We start from the raw sequence: 18817 nt of genomic DNA on the forward strand, positions 1-18817 counted from the left end.
TCTGTTCATGGGTACACATTCGAGAGAGGCTGAGTGGCCTCCTCCTGTTCCTGTGTAATGGATTGGAGGGGCTGAATGGTCTCCTCCTGTTCTTGTGTCATGGACGAGGGGCTGAATGGTCTCCTGTTGCTCCACCAGAGGAAATGACATGGCAAAGTCAGCAGAGGCTATTCTGATTGTTAGGCAGATGGATGACACACACAAAGTGGTAGATTTTAAATGATTTGTTTTTATTAGCTAACGAACCGACGAGCCTTGTTAAAGCGACACGCAATAAGTTTCAATCAAACCCCGGATTAAACAAACACCGCAGCCAGGGGGAACCACAGCCTTTAACGTGGCAATGCTTCTCTCCCGGTGTCAGCGCCCCCAGACCCATCCACCCCTCCCATCTCCTCCTGATAGTTCGAAAGGGGCCTGAGCTGGGGCAAGGAAGGCAAAAGGACCGTCAAAGCATCCGCGATGAAAGGAGATCACCAGACAAGAATTGAAAGGCCCCGGAGAGGCTCCCGCCAGTCATCCAGTGGCATTGTATCGTGGAGGCTGGAGAGGTGGAGGGGGGGGGGGGGAGATGGGGGGCCCTCTCAGAAGCAAGAAGGATGCTTCTGGAAAAAGGGGGCGTGAGGGGAGTATACCCGGGGACTGGTTTAAGAAGCAGCAAATAACAATGGCGAAAGCAGTGAACCAAAGTGCTGCAGTTGTTATTCCCTGCCACCGGGGGGTGGTGTTGGGCCAGGTTACGATGGCAATGTCCTGTTTCCGAGGTCCTTGGTGAGTTCGCGAAGAACCTGGCTCCCAATCCTGAGGTGAATATCAGGGCGAAATCCCCGGCTACAATTGGCACAAAGTTAAGACAAAATATATCCCCCTCGCGTTTGTGAAGGGAGATGCTTCACAGACAGGGGTTGACACTACGATTACAGTGTACTACAACCAGTGAGCAGGCATGGACACACAGATACCGCATCACAACACAGTCATTTACACCAGAGACAAAGCATTGAGAGTTAGGATCCCTCTAGGGTCCAGCAACCGGGTGAAATGATTCGCGGACAAGAAATATGTGGCATGGTCAAAATCCCTCCATGTAATCTTTTATTCCATTAATAAACTCCAATCATCTCTCTCTTAAACCTTCGCATCTATTGGCAGTTCAGTTGGTGCCTAAAGGGGATTCCACCACCTCAGTCCGCAAGAGCCAGGCTCATCGCCATTATTGCGACACTGCTTGACCCAGGAAATGAAATGTTACAATTAACCCATGATGACACACCTATGTTACATTTAAGACACAAGATGTGATGACATTTTCTAAAATGAAATTGAAGCCGCTTTCGTATTCTTGTTCTCTGTTAAGCCCACTTTTGGAGCCACTCCCAATTCCATGTTCTTCCCTGCGCCCCTCTCCATCTACTATTCGTCCTCCACCCCAGCCTCCTATTACTCTGAGGACAAGGAGCCCTGGTCAGCGAGGGGCAAAGATTGAGAGAAGGCACTCCAATGCTGGAGGGGTGAGACGGGAGAGAGAGAAAAGTCATGAGGCTGATATTTAGGCCTCAGAATGAGGAGAGTGCTTGGCGTGAGACTGGAGATCCATTGGGAATTTCCACAGTGGGGAGGGGGTGGGGAACGGGGAGACCATGTGGGAAAGAAGCGGTTACAGCAAATCCAGAATATTAATTGGAACTGGATTGCAAGAATCGGGAAACAGCCATTGGGTTGAAGCCCAGGTCTTCCAGCCCCTCTATCCCAACAGAGCACCAGCGTCTGACTTCGAATCCAAATCAGCTCTCTTACCCATTGTCGCAATCGTTCATTGGCAGAGGCAGTTTTAACATCAACAATCATTTCCAATATACACGCGAAGCAAAGTGCCCATTTGTACTTTTGCTCACAGTCTCTGCATAATTTTACAGAAACGTGATTTAATTGCCAGTTAGCCTGCTCCAATTGCAGTGGAAATAACCCAAGAATCTCCGACTTCCCCTCATAACTATGAAGATCTTTGTTCCAATGCAACGAAAATGGCTGGTGGGGCCGGTATATGGGGAGTTGGAGGGGAGGGAGGGGAAAGAGGGGTGGCGGTGGGGAAGGTAAATGTTGGGGGAGGGGCAGGAAAACAGGCACTTGCGACCTGACTGGCAGTCACTCACATCATAATGGTTTCAGGACTTAAAAGTCAAGACAGATACAACACTCCACAAGCAAATGCTAACTTCCCATCTCCGGCTCCCAAATTCAGTGCCTGGATTCGCTTCCACCCCCAGTCTCACATTTACTTGGTCGTTAAGACGCAGGATGTCGCTGATGCTGCAGCCCTTGGAAGCGCCGCAGCCAACATTGAATCAATCCTCTCTGCTTGGCTTAGATCTCAGCACCTTCGCCCTTCCTCACAAAACGTCCCCTCCTCCCCTGCCCACCACACTCCCACCCCTCCAGGACAACTTCCTGGAGGTTGCTTCTCTTTCCCAACATACACGTGCCTCCATTGGCCTATCCAATTGAAGAGAGATACTGAATCTTGGACATTCAAGTCGATTCATCCCAACTACTCATTTTTCCTACAACCTCCAATATCTTTCCCAATGAATACTTGGAAGTGTTCAGCGCTCCAATGAATTTTCTGCTGGGATTTCCTGGCACGTTGCGGTCCAGTCCAGTAGAGTTGGCACTTTTACCTCCAGTTAACAAGGCCTCAAAGCGAGAGTAGGGGCACGGCAAAACCCCTACTCCCACCTTCCCAATGAATACCTCATTCTATATAAATTAGAAACACTGATATTGAATGATTATATAAATAAAAACATGAAGAGGAGTGCAGGGCACAGAGCTTCTTCTCCAGGCGTACAGTGAAGGGACTAGGTTTCAAAGCTGGGTGGGCAGAGCATGATGAGTCCCAGACTTCAAGTAGTGTTAGGCCTGACAATAGGCTCCAGAGGCAGTTCAGACTTGAGGGTGAGTGGAAGAGAGTGGGAGCAGGGAACGGAATTGAGGAGGGAGGCAGGAGGGGGAGGAATGGTGAGAGAGAGATATGGAGGAGCAAGAGGTGACTGTGAGGGGAGGGAGGCCAAAGGTTTGGGGTAGGATGGGGGTAAGATGCAGGTCAGGAAAGTGATCTGGCACTGGGAGTGGTGAAAGGTCGGTGGGAGGGGTTGGAATGGGGTGAGTTGGGGGACAAGGGAAAGGATTGGAATGGGGAGGAGGTGTTGGGAGCAGGAGGGGGCAGTGTTGGGGTGCAGGTGGGGATGGGAGTCAGGTTAATGAGGGATTGGGAGAGACGGTGAGTTGACATCGGAATGGGTTCCTGCAATCTCATATCTGGGCCATGCTGGGAAAACGAGGCCTGTTTCAGGTCCCCCGGACATCTTTTCATCTCAACGTCTCGAATCCCGATATCAGGGAGAATAATCTGGGGGAGCTGCAGAAATACAGGAATGAGAGGAGAAAGTTAATGTTCAATCAAAACACTCCCAGGACAGGTACAGCAAGGGGTTAGATACAGAGTAAAGCTCCCTCTACACTGTCCTCATCAAACACTCCCAGGACAGGTACAGCACAGGGTGAGATACAGAGTAAAGCTCCCTCGACACTGTCCCCATCAAACACTCCCAGGACAGGTGCAGCATGGGGTTAGATACAGAGTAAAGCTCCCTCTACGCTGCCCTCATCAAACACTCCCAGGACAGGTACAGCACGGGGTTAGATACAGAGTAAAGCTCCCTCTACACTGTTCCCATCAAACACTCCCAGGACAGGTGCAGCACGGGGTTAGATACAGAGTAAAGCTCCCTCGACACTGTCCCCATCAAACACTCCCAGGACAGGTGCAGCATGGGGTTAGATACAGAGTAAAGCTCCCTCTACGCTGCCCTCATCAAACACTCCCAGGACAGGTGCAGCATGGGGTTAGATACAGAGTAAAGCTCCCTCTACACTGTTCCCATCAAACACTCCCAGGACAGGTGCAGCATGGGGTTAGATACAGAGTAAAGCTCCCTCTACACTGTCCCCATCAAACACTCCCGGGACAGGTACAGCAAGGGGATAGATACAGAGTAAAGCTCCCTCTACACTGTCCTCATCAAACACTCCCATGACAGGTGCAGCATGGGGTTAGGTACAGAGTAAAGCTCCCTCTACACTGTCCCCATCAAACACTCCCGGGACAGGTATAGCACAGGGTTAGATACAGAGTAAAGCTCCCTCTACACTGTCCCCATCAAACACTCCCAGGACAGGTATAGCACAGGGTTAGATACAGAGTAAAGCTCCCTCGACACTGTCCCCATCAAACACTCCCAGGACAGGTACAGCGCGGGGTTAGATACAGAGTAAAGCTCCCTCTACACTGTCCCCATCAAACACTCCCAAGACAGGTGCAGCGCGTGGTTAGATACAGAGTAAAGCTCCCTCTACACTGTCCCACACAAACGCCACGATGACAGGTATAGCACAGGGTTAGATACAAAGTAGTGCTCCCTCTACACTGTCCCACACAAACGCCCCGAGGACAGGTATAGCACAGGGTTAGATACAAAGTAAAGCTCCCTCTACACTGTCCCACACAAACACCCCGAGGACAAGTATAGCATGCCTCCCCACACATTTGCTATGTTTTCACGACCCCTGTCCCACCCCATATCTGTCACCAGCCCTCCTCCCCTTCCTCATGCCAGACTGGTTCAGCACACTGGGCTAAATATCTGGCTTGTAATGCAGAACAAGGCAGCAGCACGGTTCAATTCCCGTACCAGCCTTCCCGAACAGGCACTGGAATGTGGCGACTAGGGGCTTTTCACAGTAACTTCATTGAAGCCTACTTGTGACAATAAGCGATTATTATTATTATCCCCGCCTATCGTTCAAGCTTCCCCCCTCCCCACTACCAGCCTGTTCACCCCACCCAGACTCTCAGCAACCACCAGCCAGAGGCAGGGTCAGTCTAGATGTGGACAGGGATGTGTAAACACCTGGGATGGTGTCAGTTTGTCCCTGCCCCTCTCCTGTGCAAATATGTCCAGTGATGAGTTGTTAATATAGATTTGCTGTTAATATAGCGGACTTGAGTGGGACTGCTTCAGCAGGTGCCTATGCTGCCCGCTGTGCCATGACTTACCCGTGGCCGCTGGTACGTGCTGCTTCTGCTTCAGACTGGGGAAGATAAGATAGGCATCGTAGGCGAAGACCGCAGCTGCGATTAAACCGAAAACCTGTGGCAGAAAGGAGATAAGATAGTGAGAGGGTGAAAGTGAGAGGAGTCCGGCAGGGATCAGTGCCGGGGTCCCGCAGGGATCAGTGCCGGGGTCCCGCAGGGATCAGTGCCGGGGTCCCGCAGGGATCAGTGCCGGGGTCCCGCAGGGATCAGTGCCGGGGTCCCGCAGGGATCAGTGCCGGGGTCCCACAGGGATCAGTGCCGGGGTCCCACAGGGATCAGTGCCGGGGTCCCACAGGGAACAGTGCCGGGGTCCCACAGGGAACAGTGCCGGGGTCCCGCAGGGATCAGTGCCGGGGTCCCGCAGGGAACAGTGCCGGGGTCCCGCAGGGAACAGTGCCGGGGTCCCGCAGGGATCAGTGCCGGGGTCCCGCAGGGATCAGTGCCGGGGTCCCGCAGGGATCAGTGCCGGGGTCCCGCAGGGATCAGTGCCGGGGTCCCGCAGGGATCAGTGCCGGGGTCCCGCAGGGATCAGTGCCGGGGTCCCACAGGGATCAGTGCCGGGGTCCCACAGGGATCAGTGCTGGGGTCCCACAGGGATCAGTGCTGGGGTCCCACAGGGAACAATGCCGGGGTCCCGCAGGGAACAATGCCGGGGTCCCGCAGGGATCAGTGCTGGGGTCCCGCAGGGATCAGTGCTGGGGTCCCGCAGGGATCAGTGCCGGGGTCCCGCAGGGATCAGTGCTGGGGTCCCGCAGGGATCAGTGCTGGGGTCCCGCAGGGATCAGTGCTGGTGTCCCACAGGGAACAGTGCCGGGGTCCCGCAGGGATCAGTGCTGGGGTCCGGCGGGGATTAGTGCTGGGGTCCGGCGGGGATTAGTGCCATGATCCTGCAGGGATCAGTGCTGGCATCCCGCGGGGATCAGTGGTGGGGTACCGCCGGGATCAGTGCTGGGGTCCCGCCGGGATCAGTGCTGGGGTCCGGCCGGGATCAGTGCTGGGGTCCGGCCGGGATCAGTGCTGGCGTCCCGCGGGGATCCGTGCTGGCGTCCCGCGGGGATCCGTGCTGGCGTCCCGCGGGGATCCGTGCTGGCGTCCCGCGGGGGTCAGTGCTGGCGTCCCGCGGGGGTCAGTGCTGGCGTCCCGCGGGGGTCAGTGCTGGCGTCCCGCGGGGGTCAGTGCTGGCGTCCCGCGGGGATCAGTGCTGGCGTCCGGCGGCGATCAGTGCTGGCGTCCGGCGGCGATCAGTGCTGGCGTCCGGCGGGGATCAGTGCTGGCGTCCGGCGGGGATCAGTGCTGGCGTCCGGCGGGGATCATTGCTGGCGTCTCGCGGGGATCAATGCTGGCGTCCCGCAGGGATCAGTGCCGGGGTCCCGCAGGGAACAGTGCCGGGGTCCCGCAGGGATCAGTGCCGGGGTCCCGCAGGGAACAGTGCCAGGGTCCCGCAGGGAACAGTGCCGGGGTCCCGCAGGGATCAGTGCCGGGGTCCCGCAGGGATCAGTGCCGGGGTCCCGCAGGGATCAGTGCTGGGGTCCCGCAGGGATCAGTGCTGGGGTCCCACAGGGATCAGTGCTGGGGTCCCACAGGGATCAGTGCTGGGGTCCCACAGGGATCAGTGCTGGGGTCCCACAGGGAACAATGCCGGGGTCCCGCAGGGATCAGTGCTGGGGTCCCGCAGGGATCAGTGCCGGGGTCCCGCAGGGATCAGTGCCGGGGTCCCGCAGGGATCAGTGCTGGGGGCCCGCAGGGATCAGTGCTGGTGTCCCGCAGGGAACAGTGCCGGGGTCCCGCAGGGATCAGTGCTGGGGTCCGGCGGGGATTAGTGCTGGGGTCCGGCGGGGATTAGTGCCATGATCCTGCAGGGATCCGTGCTGGCGTCCCGCGGGGGTCAGTGCTGGCATCCCGCGGGGGTCAGTGCTGGCGTCCCGCGGGGATCAGTGCTGGCGTCCCGCGGGGATCAGTGCTGGCGTCCCGCGGGGGTCAGTGCTGGCGTCCCGCGGGGGTCAGTGCTGGCGTCCCGCGGGGGTCAGTGCTGGCGTCCCGCGGGGATCCGTGCTGGCGTCCCGCGGGGATCCGTGCTGGCGTCCGGCGGCGATCAGTGCTGGCGTCCCGCGGGGATCAGTGCTGGCGTCCCGCGGGGGTCAGTGCTGGCTTCCGGCGGGGATCATTGCTGGCGTCCGGCGGGGATCAATGCTGGCGTCCCGCGGGGATCAGCGCTGGCGTCCCGCGGGGATCAATGCTGGCGTCCCGCGGGGATCAGCGCTGGCGTCCCGCGGGGATCAGTGCTGGCGTCCCGCGGGGATCAGTGCTGGCGTCCCGCGGGCATCAGTGCTGGCGTCCCACGGGGATCAGCGCTGGCGTCCGGCGGGGATCATTGCTGGCGTCCCGCGGGGATCAGTGCTGGCGTCCCGCGGGGATCAATGCTGGCGCCCCGCGGGGATCAGCGCTGGCGTCCCGCGGGCATCAGCGCTAGGGTCCAGCGGGGATCAGCGCTTGCGTCCCGCGGGGATCAGCGCTGGCGTCCCGCGGGGATCAGGGCTGGCGTCCCGCGGGGATCAGGGCTGGCGTCCCGCGGGGATCAGGGCTGGCGTCCCGCCGGGAACAGTGCCGGGGACCCGCAGGGATCAGTGCTGGGGTCCCGCAGGGAACAGTGCCGGGGTCCCGCAGGGATCAGTGCTGGGGTCCCACAGGGATCAGTGCCGGTGTCCCGCAGGGAGCAGTGCTGGGGTCCCGCAGGGATCAGTGCCGGGGTCCCGCAGGGATCAGTGCTGGGGTCCCACAGGGAACAGTGCCGGGGTCCCGCAGGGATCAGTGCTGGGGTCCGGCTGGGATTAGTGCTGGGGTCCGGCTGGGATTAGTGTTATGATCCTGCAGGGATCAGTGCTGGCATCCCGCGGGGATCAGTGGTGGGGTACCGCCGGGATCAGTGCTGGGGTACCGCCGGGATCAGTGCTGGGGTCCCGCCGGGATCAGTGCTGGGGTCCGGCCGGGATCCGTGCTGGCGTCCCGCGGGGATCCGTGCTGGCGTCCCGCGGGGATCAGTGCTGGCGTCCCGCGGGGATCAGTGCTGGCGTCCCGCGGGGATCAGTGCTGGCGTCCCGCGGGGATCAGTGCCTGCGTCCCGCGGGGATCAGTGCTGGCGTCCCACGGGGATCCGTGCTGGCGTCCCGCGGGGGTCAGTGCTGGCGTCCCGCGGGGGTCAGTGCTGGCGTCCCGCGGGGGTCAGTGCTGGCGTCCCGCGGGGGTCAGTGCTGGCGTCCGGCGGCGATCAGTGCTGGCGTCCGGCGGCGATCAGTGCTGGCGTCCCGCGGGGATCATTGCTGGCGTCCCGCGGGGATCAGTGCTGGCGTCTCGCGGGGATCAATGCTGGTGTCCCGCGGGGATCAGCGCTGGCGTCCCGCGGGCATCAGCGCTGGCGTCCCGCGGGCATCAGCGCTAGTGTCCAGCGGGGATCAGCACTTGCGTCCCGCAGGGATCAGCGCTGGCGTCCCGCGGGGATCAGGGCTGGTGTCCCGCAGGGATCAGGGCTGGCATCCCGCGGGGATCAGGGCTGGCGTCCCGCGGGGATCAGGGCTGGCGTCCCGCCGGGAACAGTGCCGGGGTCCCGCCGGGATCAGTGCTGGGGTCCCACAGGGAACAGTGCCGGGGTCCCGCAGGGATCAGTGCTGGGGTCCCACAGGGATCAGTGCTGGGGTCCCGCAGGGATCAGTGCCGGGGTCCGGCAGGGATCAGTGCCGGGGTCCCGCAGGGATCAGTGCTGGTGTCCCACAGGGAACAGTGCCGGGGTCCCGCAGGGATCAGTGCTGGGGGCCGGCGGGGATTAGTGCTGGGGGCCGGCGGGGATTAGTGCCATGATCCTGCAGGGATCAGGGATCAGTGCTGGCATCCCGCGGGGATCAGTGGTGGGGTCCCACGGGGATCAGTACCATGGGACTTCGATGTTGTGGCATTTAGGAGACATGGATAGAGCAGGGACAGGAATGGATGTTGCAGGATCCGGGGTTTAGGTGTTTTAGTAAGCTCAGAGAAGGAGGCAAAAGAGGGGGAGGAGTGGCGCTGCTAGTCAAGAGCAGTATTACGGATGCTAGATGGGGACTCTTCTTCCGAGGTAGTATGGGCTGAGGTTAGAAACAGGAAAGGAGAGGTCACCCTGTTGGGAGTTTTCTATAGGCCTCCAAATAGTTCTAGGGATGTAGAGGAAAGGATGGCGAGGATGATCCTGGATAAGAGCGAAAGTAACAGGGTAGTTATTATGGGAGACTTTAACTTTCCAAATATTGACTGGAAAAGATATAGTTCGAGTACATTGGATGGGTCGTTTTTTGTACAGTGTGTGCAGGAGGGTTTCCTGACACAATATGTTGACAGGCCAACAAGAGGCGAGGCCACGTTGGATTTGGTTTTGGGTAATGAACCAGGCCAGGTGTTGGATTTGGAGGTAGGAGAGCACTTTGGGGACAGTGACCACAATTCGGTGACGTTTACGTTAGTGATGGAAAGGGATAAGTATACACCGCAGGGCAAGAGTTATAGCTGGGGGGAAGGGCAATTATGATGCCATTAGACGTGACTTGGGGGATAGGTTGGAGAAGTAGGCTGCAAGTGTCGGGCACACTGGATAAGTGGAGCTTGTTCAAGGATCAGCTACTGCGTGTTCTTGATAAGTACGTACCGGTCAGGCAGGAAGGCGTAGAGCGAGGGAACCGTGGTTTACCAAAGAAGTGGAATCTCTTGTTAAGAGGACGAAGGAGGCCTATGTGAAGATGAGGTGTGAAGTTTCAGTTGGGGCGATGGATAGTTACAAGGTCGCGAGGAAGGATCTAAAGAGAGAGCTAAGACGAGCAAGGAGGGGACATGAGAAGTATTTGGCAGGTAGGATCAAGGAAAACCCAAAAGCTTTCTATAGGTATGTCAAGAATAAGCGAATGACTAGGGAAAGTGTAGGACCAGTCAAGGACAGGGATGGGAAGTTGTGTGTGGAGTCTGAAGAGATAGGCGAGATGCTAAATGAATATTTTTCGTCAGTATTCACTCAGGAAAAAGATAATGTTGTGGAGGAGAATGCTGAGACCCAGGCTATTAGAATAGACGGCATCGAGGTACGTAGGGAAGAGGTGTTGGCAATTCTGGACAGGCTGAAAATAGATAAGTCTAGGGCCTGATGGGATTTATCCTAGGATGCTCTGGGAGGCCAGGGAAGAGATTGCTGGACTTTTGGCTTTGATTTTTATGTCATCATTGGCTACAGGAATAGTGCCAGAGGACTGGAGGATAGCAAATGTGGTCCCTTTGTTCAAAAAGGGGAGCAGAGACAACCCCGGCAACTATAGACCGGTGAGCCTCACGTCTGTAGTGGGTAAAGTCTTGGAGGGGATTATAAGAGACAAGATTTATAATCATCTAGATAGGAATAATATGATCAGGGATAGTCAGCATGGCTTTGTGAAGGGTAGGTCATGCCTCACAAACCTTATCGAGTTCTTTGAGAAGGTGACTGAACAGGTAGACGAGGGTAGAGCAGTTGATGTGGTGTATATGGATTTCAGTGAAGCGTTTGATAAGGTTCCCACGGTAGGCTATTGCAGAAAATACGGAGACTGGGGATTGAGGGTGATTTAGAGATGTGGATCAGAAATTGGCTAGCTGAAAGAAGACAGAGGGTGGTGGTTGATGGGAAATGTTCAGAATGGAGTTCAGTTACAAGTGGCGTACCATAAGGATCTGTTCTGGGGCCGTTGCTGTTTGTCATTTTTATCAATGACCTAGAGGAAGGCGCAGAAGGGTGGGTGAGTAAATTTGCAGACGACACTAAAGTCGGTGGTGTTGTCGACAGTGTGGAAGGATGTAGCAGGTTACAGAGGGACATAGATAAGCTGCAGAGCTGGGCTGAGAGGTGGCAAATGGAGTTTAATGTAGAGAAATGTGAGGTGATTCACTTTGGAAGGAATAACAGGACTGCGGAATATTTGGCTAATGGTAAAGTTCTTGGAAGTGTGTATGAGCAGAGGGATCTAGGTGTCCATGTACATAGATCCCTGAAAGTTGCCACCCAGGTTGATAGGGTTGTGAAGAAGGCCTATGGAGTGTTGGCCTTTATTGGTAGAGGGATTGAGTTTCGGAGTCAGGAGGTCATGTTGCAGCTGTACAGAACTCTGGTACGGCCGCATTTGGAGTATTGCGTACAGTTCTGGTCACCGCATTATAGGAAGGACGTGGAGGCTTTGGAGCGGGTGCAGAGGAGATTTACCAGGATGTTGCCTGGTATGGAGGGAAAATCTTATGAGGAAAGGCTGATGGACTTGAGGTTGTTTTCGTTGGAGAGAAGAAGGTTAAGAGGAGACTTAATAGAGGCATACAAAATGATCAGGGGGTTAGATAGGGTGGACAGTGAGAGCCTTCTCCCGCGGAAGAAATGGCTGGCACGAGGGGACATAGCTTTAAACTGAGGGGTAATAGATATAGGACAGAGGTCAGAGGTAGGTTCTTTATGCAAAGAGTGGTGAGGCCGTGGAATGCCCTACCTACAACAGTAGTGAACTCACCAACATTGAGGGCATTTAAACGTTTATTGGATAAGCATATAGATGACAATGGCATAGTGTAGGTTAGATGGCTTTTGTTTCGGTGCAACATCGTGGGCCGAAGGGCATGTACTGCGCTGTATCGTTCTATGTTCTATGTTCTATGGTACCGCAAGGATCTGTGCTGTGGTCCGTCGGGGATCAGTGCTGGGGTCCGTCGGGGATCAGTGCCATGGTACCACACGAATCTGTGCTGGGGTCCTTCGGGGATCAGTCCTGGGGTCCGTCGGGGATCAGTGCTGGGGTCCGGCAGGGATCAGTGCTGGGGTCCGGCAGGGATCAGTGCTGGGGTCCGGCGTGGATCAGTGCTGGCGTCCCGCGGGGATCAGTGCTGGCGTCCCGCGGGGATCAGTGCTGGCGTCCCGCGGGGATCAGTGCTGGCGTCCCGCGGGGATCAGTGCTGGCGTCCCGCGGGGATCAGTGCTGGCGTCCCGCGGGGATCAGTGCTGGCGTCCCGCGGGGATCAGTGCTGGCGTCCCGCGGGGATCAGTGCTGGCGTCCCGCGGGGATCAGTGCTGGCGTCCCGCGGGGATCAGTGCTGGCGTCCCGCGGGGATCAGTGCTGGCGTCCCGCGGGGATCAGTGCTGGCGTCCCGCGGGGATCAGTGCTGGCGTCCCGCGGGGATCAGTGCTGGCGTCCCGCGGGGATCAGTGCTGGCGTCCCGCGGGGATCAGTGCTGGCGTCCCGCGGGGATCAGTGCTGGCGTCCCGCGGGGATCAGTGCTGGCGTCCCGCGGGGATCAGTGCTGGCGTCCCGCGGGGATCAGTGCTGGCGTCCCGCGGGGATCAGTGCTGGCGTCCCGCGGGGATCAGTGCTGGGGACCCACGGTGGGGTCCCGCGTGGATCAGCAGTGGGGTCCCGCGGGGATCAGCGGTGGGGTCCCGCGGGGATCAGCGCTGGGGTCCCGCCGGGATCAGTGCTGGGGTCCCGCGGGGATCAGTGCTGGGGTCCCGCGGGGATCAGTGCTGGGGTCTCGCGGGGATCAGTGCTGGGGTCCCGCGGGGATCAGTGCTGGCGCCAAGCAGGGATCAGTGCTGGAGTCCCGCATGAATCAGTGTGGGTTTGCTAGTGTCACACGGTATGGAAGGGGGGTGGGTACCGGAGCAATAGGTCAGAAGGTGAAAGCATTGAGGGAGAACTGGGGAACAGGGCCAGTATGGCACTGAGGAAGAGCAGACAGGGCGATGTGGCTGAAAATAGCGGGTCCGTTTCAGGCGGGATAGAGGAGGATGTAAAAGGGGTGGCGGAGTTGCGCTACTGGTTAGGGAGAATATCACAGCTGTACTGCGGGAGGGCACCTGAGAGGGCACCGAGGCTATATGGGTAGAGAACAGGAATAAGAAGGGTGCAGTCGCAATGTTGGGAGTTTACTACAGGCCTGCCAACAGCCAGCGGGAGATAGAGGAGCAGATAGTAGCACAGGACTAAATCGCTGGCTTTGAAAGCAGACCAAGGCAGTCCAGCAGCACGGTTAAATTACCGTAACAGCCTCCCCGAACAGGCGCCGGAATGTGGCGACTTGGGGCTTTTCACAGTAACTTCATAGAAGCCTACTTGTGACAATAAGCGATTTTCATTTTTCAGATAGATAGACAATGAGTAAAAACAACAGGGTTGTTGTGATGGGAGACTTCAACTTCCCCAATATTGACTGGGACTCACTTAGTGCTAGGGGCCTGGATGGGGCAGAGTTTGTAAGGAGCATCCAGGAGGGCTTCTTGAAATATGTAGACAATCCAACTTGGGAAGGGGCTGTACTGGACCTGGTATTGGGGAATGAGCCCGGCTAGGTGGTAGAAGTTTCAGTAGGGGAGCATTTTGGGAACAGTGACCACAATTCAGTAAGTTTTGAAGTGCTAGTGGACAAGGATAAGAGTGGTCCTAAGGTGAATGTGCTGAATTGGGGGAAGGCTACTTATAACAATATTAGGCGGGAACTGAAGAACCTAGATTGGGGGCGGATGTTGAGAGTAAATCAACATCTGACATGTGGGAGGCTTTCAAATGTCAGTTGAAAGGAATTCAGGACCGGCATGTTCCTGTGAGGAAGAAGGATAAATATGGCAAATTTCAGGAACCTTGGATAACGAGAGATATTGGAGGCCTCGTCAAAAAGAAAAAGGAGGCATTTGTCAGGGCTAAAAGTCTAGGAACAGACAAAGCCTGTGTGGAATATAAGGAAAGTAGGAAGGAACTTAAGCAAAGAGTCAGGAGGGCTAGAAGAGGTCACGAAAGTCATTGGCAAAGTAATTGGCAAACAGGGTTAAGGAAAATCCCAAGGCTTTTTACACACACATAAAAAGCAAGAGGGTAGCCAGGGAAAGGGTTGGCCCACTGAAGGATAGGCAAGGGAATATATGTGTGGAGCCAGAGGAAATGGGCGAGGTACTAAATGAATACTTTGCATTCGTATTCACCAAAGAGAAGGAATTGGTGGATGTTGAGTCTGGAGAAGGGTGTGTAGATAGCCTGGATCACATTGAGATCCAAAAGTGCAAAAGGAAGAGTGCTAAATTGGGGAAAGGCCAAGTATAACAAAATTCGGCAGGAGCTAGGGAATGTGGATTGGGAGCGGCTCTTTAAGGGTAAATCCACATTTTAAATGTGGGAGTCTTTTAAGGAAAGGTTAATTAGAGTGCAGGACAGACATGTCCCTGTGAAAATGAGGGATATAAATGGCAAGATTAGGGAACCATGGATGACAGGTGGAATTGTGAGACTAGCTAAAATGAAAAAGGAAGCATACATAAGATCTACAAAATTGAGAGGTATGGACAGGGTGGATAGCAACACGCTTTTTCCAAGAGTGGGAGTGTCAATTACAAGGGGTCACGATTTCAAGGTGAGAGGGGGAAAGGTTAAGGGAGATGTGCGTGGAAAGTTTTTTACGCAGAGGGTGGTGGGTGCCTGGAACGCTTTGCCAGCAGAGGTGGTAGAGGCGGGCACGATAGCATCATTCAAGATGCATCTAGACAGATATATGAATGGGCGGGGAACAGAGGGAAGTAGATTCTTGGAAAATAGGTGACAGGTTTAGATAAAGGATCTGGATCGGCACAGGCTGGGAGGGCCGAAGGGCCTGTTCTGGTGCTGTAATTTTCTTTGTTCGTTGTTCTTAAAAAGACGAGGTGTTGAGCGTTTTGAAAAATATTAAGGTAGATAAGTCCCCAGGGCCGGATAGGATATACCCCAGAATACTGAAGGAGGCTAGAGAGGAAATTGTTGAGGCCTTGACAGAAATCTTTGGATCCTCACTGTCTTCCGGTGATGTCCCGGAGGACTGGAGAATAGCCAATGTTGTTCCTTTGTTTAAGAAGGGTAGCAAGGATAATTCAGGGAACTACAGGCTGGTGAGCCTTTTGGACACTAAGGGCAATTTATCATGGCCAATCCACCTAACCTGCACATCTTTGGACTGTGGGAGGAAACCGGAGCACCCGGAGGAAACCCACGCACACACGGGGAGGATGTGCAGACTCCGCACAGACAGTGACCCAAGCCGGAATCGAACCTGGGACCCTGGAGCTGTGAAGTAATTGTGCTATCCACAATGCTACCGTGCTGCCCTAGGATCTACTCCCATTTGGAAGCAAATGGACGTATTAGTGAGAGGCAGCATGGTTTTGTGAAGGGGAAGTCGTGTCTCACTAACTTGATAAGAGTTTTTCGAAGAGGTCACAAAGGTGATTGATGCAGGTAGGGCAGCGAATGTTGTATATATGGACTTCAGTAATGCCTTTGACAAGGTCCCTCATGGTAGACTGGTACAAAAGGTGAAGTCACACGGGATCAGGCTAGGTCATAGAAGGCAGAGAGTACATAGAACATAGAACAATACAGCGCAGTACAGTCCCTTCGGCCCACGATGTTGCACCGAAACAAAAGCCATCTAACCTACACTATGCCATTATCATCCATATGTTTATCCAATAAACTTTTAAATGCCCTCAATGTTGGCGAGTTCACTACTGTAGCAGGTAGGGCATTCCACGGCCTCACTACTCTGTAGAGTAGCAATGGAAGGATGCGTTTCTAATTGGAGGGCTGTGACTAGTGGTGTTCCACATGGATCAGTGCTGGGACCTTTGCTGTTCGTAGTATATATAAATGATCTGGAGGAAAATGTAACTGTCTGATTAGTAAGTTTACAGATGACGCAAAGGTTGGTGGAATTGCAGATAGCGATGAGGACTGTCAGAGGATACAGCAGGATTTAGATTGTTTGGAGACTTGGGCGGAGAGATGGCAGATGGAGTTTAATCCGGACAAATGTGAGGTAATGCATTTTGGAAGGTCTAATGCAGGTAGGGAATATACAGTGAATGGTAGAATTCTCAAGAGTATTGAAAGTCAGAGAGATCTAGGTGTACAGGTCCACAGGCCACTGAAAGGGGCAACACAGGTGGAGAAGGTAGTCAAGAAGGCATACGGCATGCTTGCCTTCATTGGCCGGGGCATTGAGTATAAGAATTGGCAAGTCATGTTGCAGCTGTATAGAACCTTAGTTAGGCCACACTTGGAGTATAGTGTTCAATTCTGGTCGCCACACTACCAGAAGGATGTGGAGGCTTTAGAGCGGGTGCAGAAGAGATTAACCAGAATGTTGCCTGGTATGGAGGGCATTAGCTATGAGGAGCGGTTGAATAAACTCGGTTTGTTCTCACTGGAACGACGGAGGTTGAGGGGCGACCTGATAGAGGTCTACAAAATTATGAGGGACATAGACAGAGTGGATAGTCAGAGGCTTTTCCCCGGGGTAGAGGGGTCAATTACTAGGGGGCATAGGTTTAAGGTGAGAGGGGCAAGGTTTAGAGTAGAGGCAAGTTTTTTTTTTTTTTTTACACAGAGGGTAGTGGGTGCCTGGAACTCGCTGCCGGAGGAGGTGGTGGAAGCAGGGACGATAGTGACGTTTAAGGGGCATCTTGACAAATACATGAAAAGGATGGGAATAGAGGGATATGGACCCAGGAAGTGTAGAAGATTTTAGTTTAGACGGGCAGCATGGTCGGCACAGGCGTGGAGGGCCGAAGGGCCTGTTCCCGTGTTGTACATTTCTTTGTTCTTTGTTCTTGGACGTCCCAGCCATTCTGAATGATTTGGATGAGGGAACCAGATGTATTATCTCCACGTTTTCTGACAACTCTAACTTGGTGGAAATGTGAATGGCGAGGAAGATATTAAGGAGCTTCAAGGTGATTTGGACAAGGTGACTAAGTGGGCAAATACACGGCAGATGCAGCATAACGTGGATACATTTGGATGGAGAATCAGAATGGCAGAGTGTTATTTAAATGGTGATAAGATTGGGCGATGTTGATGTACTGCGTACCCTGGTACACCAGTCACTGAAAACCAGCACAGCACGCAGTACAGAGAGCGGTTAGAAGGCAAATGGTTTGTTGGCCTTCATTGCGAGAGGATTGGAGTACAGCAGCAGGGATGTCTCATTGCAGTTGCACAGGGGTTGGTTGAGACCACACCTAGAGTATTGTGTATAGTTTCAGTCCCCTTATCCAAGAAAGGATATACTTGCTGCCGAGGGAATGCAGTGAAGGTTCACCAGACTGATTCCTGGGATGAAGGATCGTCGGACGAGGAGAGATTGGGTCGACTGGGCCTGAATTCGCTGGAATTTAGAGGAAAGAGGGGGGAATCTAATTGAAATGTAGAAAATTCTACAAGGCTGGACAGACTGGATACAGGGATGTTGTTTCCTCTGTCTGGGGGTGTCTAGAACAAGGGGTCAGAGGCTAGACCCCTCAACGGGGGAGAGAGAGAGAGAAAGAGACGGCGAGACACAGAGAGACGGGGGAAGCGAGAGAGAGAGAGACGGCGAGAGAGCGACGGGGAGAGTAGGAGAGACGGCGAGAAAGACAGAGACGGGGGAGAGAGAGAGACGGGGGAGAGAGAGCGAGAGAGATAGTGAGAGACGGGGAGAGAGAGAGAGAGAGAGAGAGAGAGAGAAACGGGGAGAGAGACAGACGGCGAGAAACAGAGACAGGGAGAGAGAGAGAGATGGGGAGAGAGATAGAGAGAGACGGGGAGAGAGACAGAGAGAGAGAGAGACGGGGAGATAGAGAGAGAGAGACGGGGAGAGAGACGGGGAGAGAGAGAGAGAGAGAGACGGGGAGAGTAGAGGGATTATAGGAAGGATGTGGATGCATTGGAAAGGGTGCAGAGGAGATTTACCAGAATGTTGCCTGGTCTGGAGGGAAGATCTTATGAGGGAAGGCTGAGGGACTTGAGGCTGTTTTCGTTAGAGAGAAGGTGGTTAAGAGGTGACTTAATTGAGGCATACAAGATGATCAGAGGATTGGATAGGGTGGACAGTGAGAGCCTTTTTCCTCGGATGGCAATGTCTAGCACGAGGGGACATAGCTTTAAATTGAGGGGAGACAGATATAGGACAGATGTCAGAGGTAGGTTCTTTACTCAGAGAGTAGTAAGGGCGTGGAATGCCCTGTCTGCAACAGTAGTGGACTCGCCAACACTAAGGGCATTCAAATTATTATTGGATAGACATATGGACGATAAGGGAATAGTGTAGATGGGCTTCAGAGTGGTTTCACAGGTCGACGCAACATCGAGGGCCGAAGGGCCTGTACTGCGCTGTAATGTTCTATGTTCTATGTTCTAGAGAGAGACGGGGAGGGAGAGAGAGAGATTCTCCATTTGCGAGACTAAGGACTCTATTCTCCGATTTTGAGGCTATGTCCGGAGCATGTGTATAGTCTTGCGATTAAAAAGTGGGCGCCCCCCCCGCACCGATGCTCCGCCAGGTGAGGTGCGAGCTGCCGCGCCACGTAGAACCCCCGGCATTCCCGACAGAAACGGCCGGAGAATTGCCGGGTCAGTGGCCGCGCGTGCGCACGGCAACGACCTGCAACGGTCACGCCGTATAATATGGCGCCGGCCACGAGCGGACCCGGCCTGCCAGATAGCCCCCCCTATAACCCCGCCACCCCAACCCTCGTCAAAACTCCCCTGGCCAGTGGAAACCGCCCCCCCCCCCGACAGTGGCTGCGCGGGACACGGTCCACAGCCGCCATGCGTGGTTGACGAAACCTCAGACCACAAGTGATCC

General features: G+C 55.0%; 1 protein-coding gene across 2 annotated transcripts in view; it reads right to left on the minus strand.

Annotated features, from left to right (window-relative positions):
- Window positions 1-209: 209 nt before the first annotated feature.
- The window catches only part of LOC140398984 (proteolipid protein 2-like), an 82518-nt gene continuing 63910 nt past the window's right edge, over window positions 210-18817 (minus strand). For both annotated transcript variants that reach the window (XM_072488008.1, XM_072488010.1), the window contains 2 exons: window positions 5117-5210; window positions 210-3418 (listed from right to left, as the gene is read on the minus strand). In XM_072488008.1, the coding sequence (XP_072344109.1) occupies window positions 3370-3418; window positions 5117-5210 (143 nt within the window). In that variant the 3' untranslated portion in view covers window positions 210-3369. The remainder of the gene's footprint in view (window positions 3419-5116; window positions 5211-18817) is intronic.

Source organism: Scyliorhinus torazame, chromosome 22 (assembly GCF_047496885.1).
Source record: "Scyliorhinus torazame isolate Kashiwa2021f chromosome 22, sScyTor2.1, whole genome shotgun sequence".
Taxonomy (NCBI): Eukaryota; Metazoa; Chordata; class Chondrichthyes; order Carcharhiniformes; family Scyliorhinidae; genus Scyliorhinus; species Scyliorhinus torazame.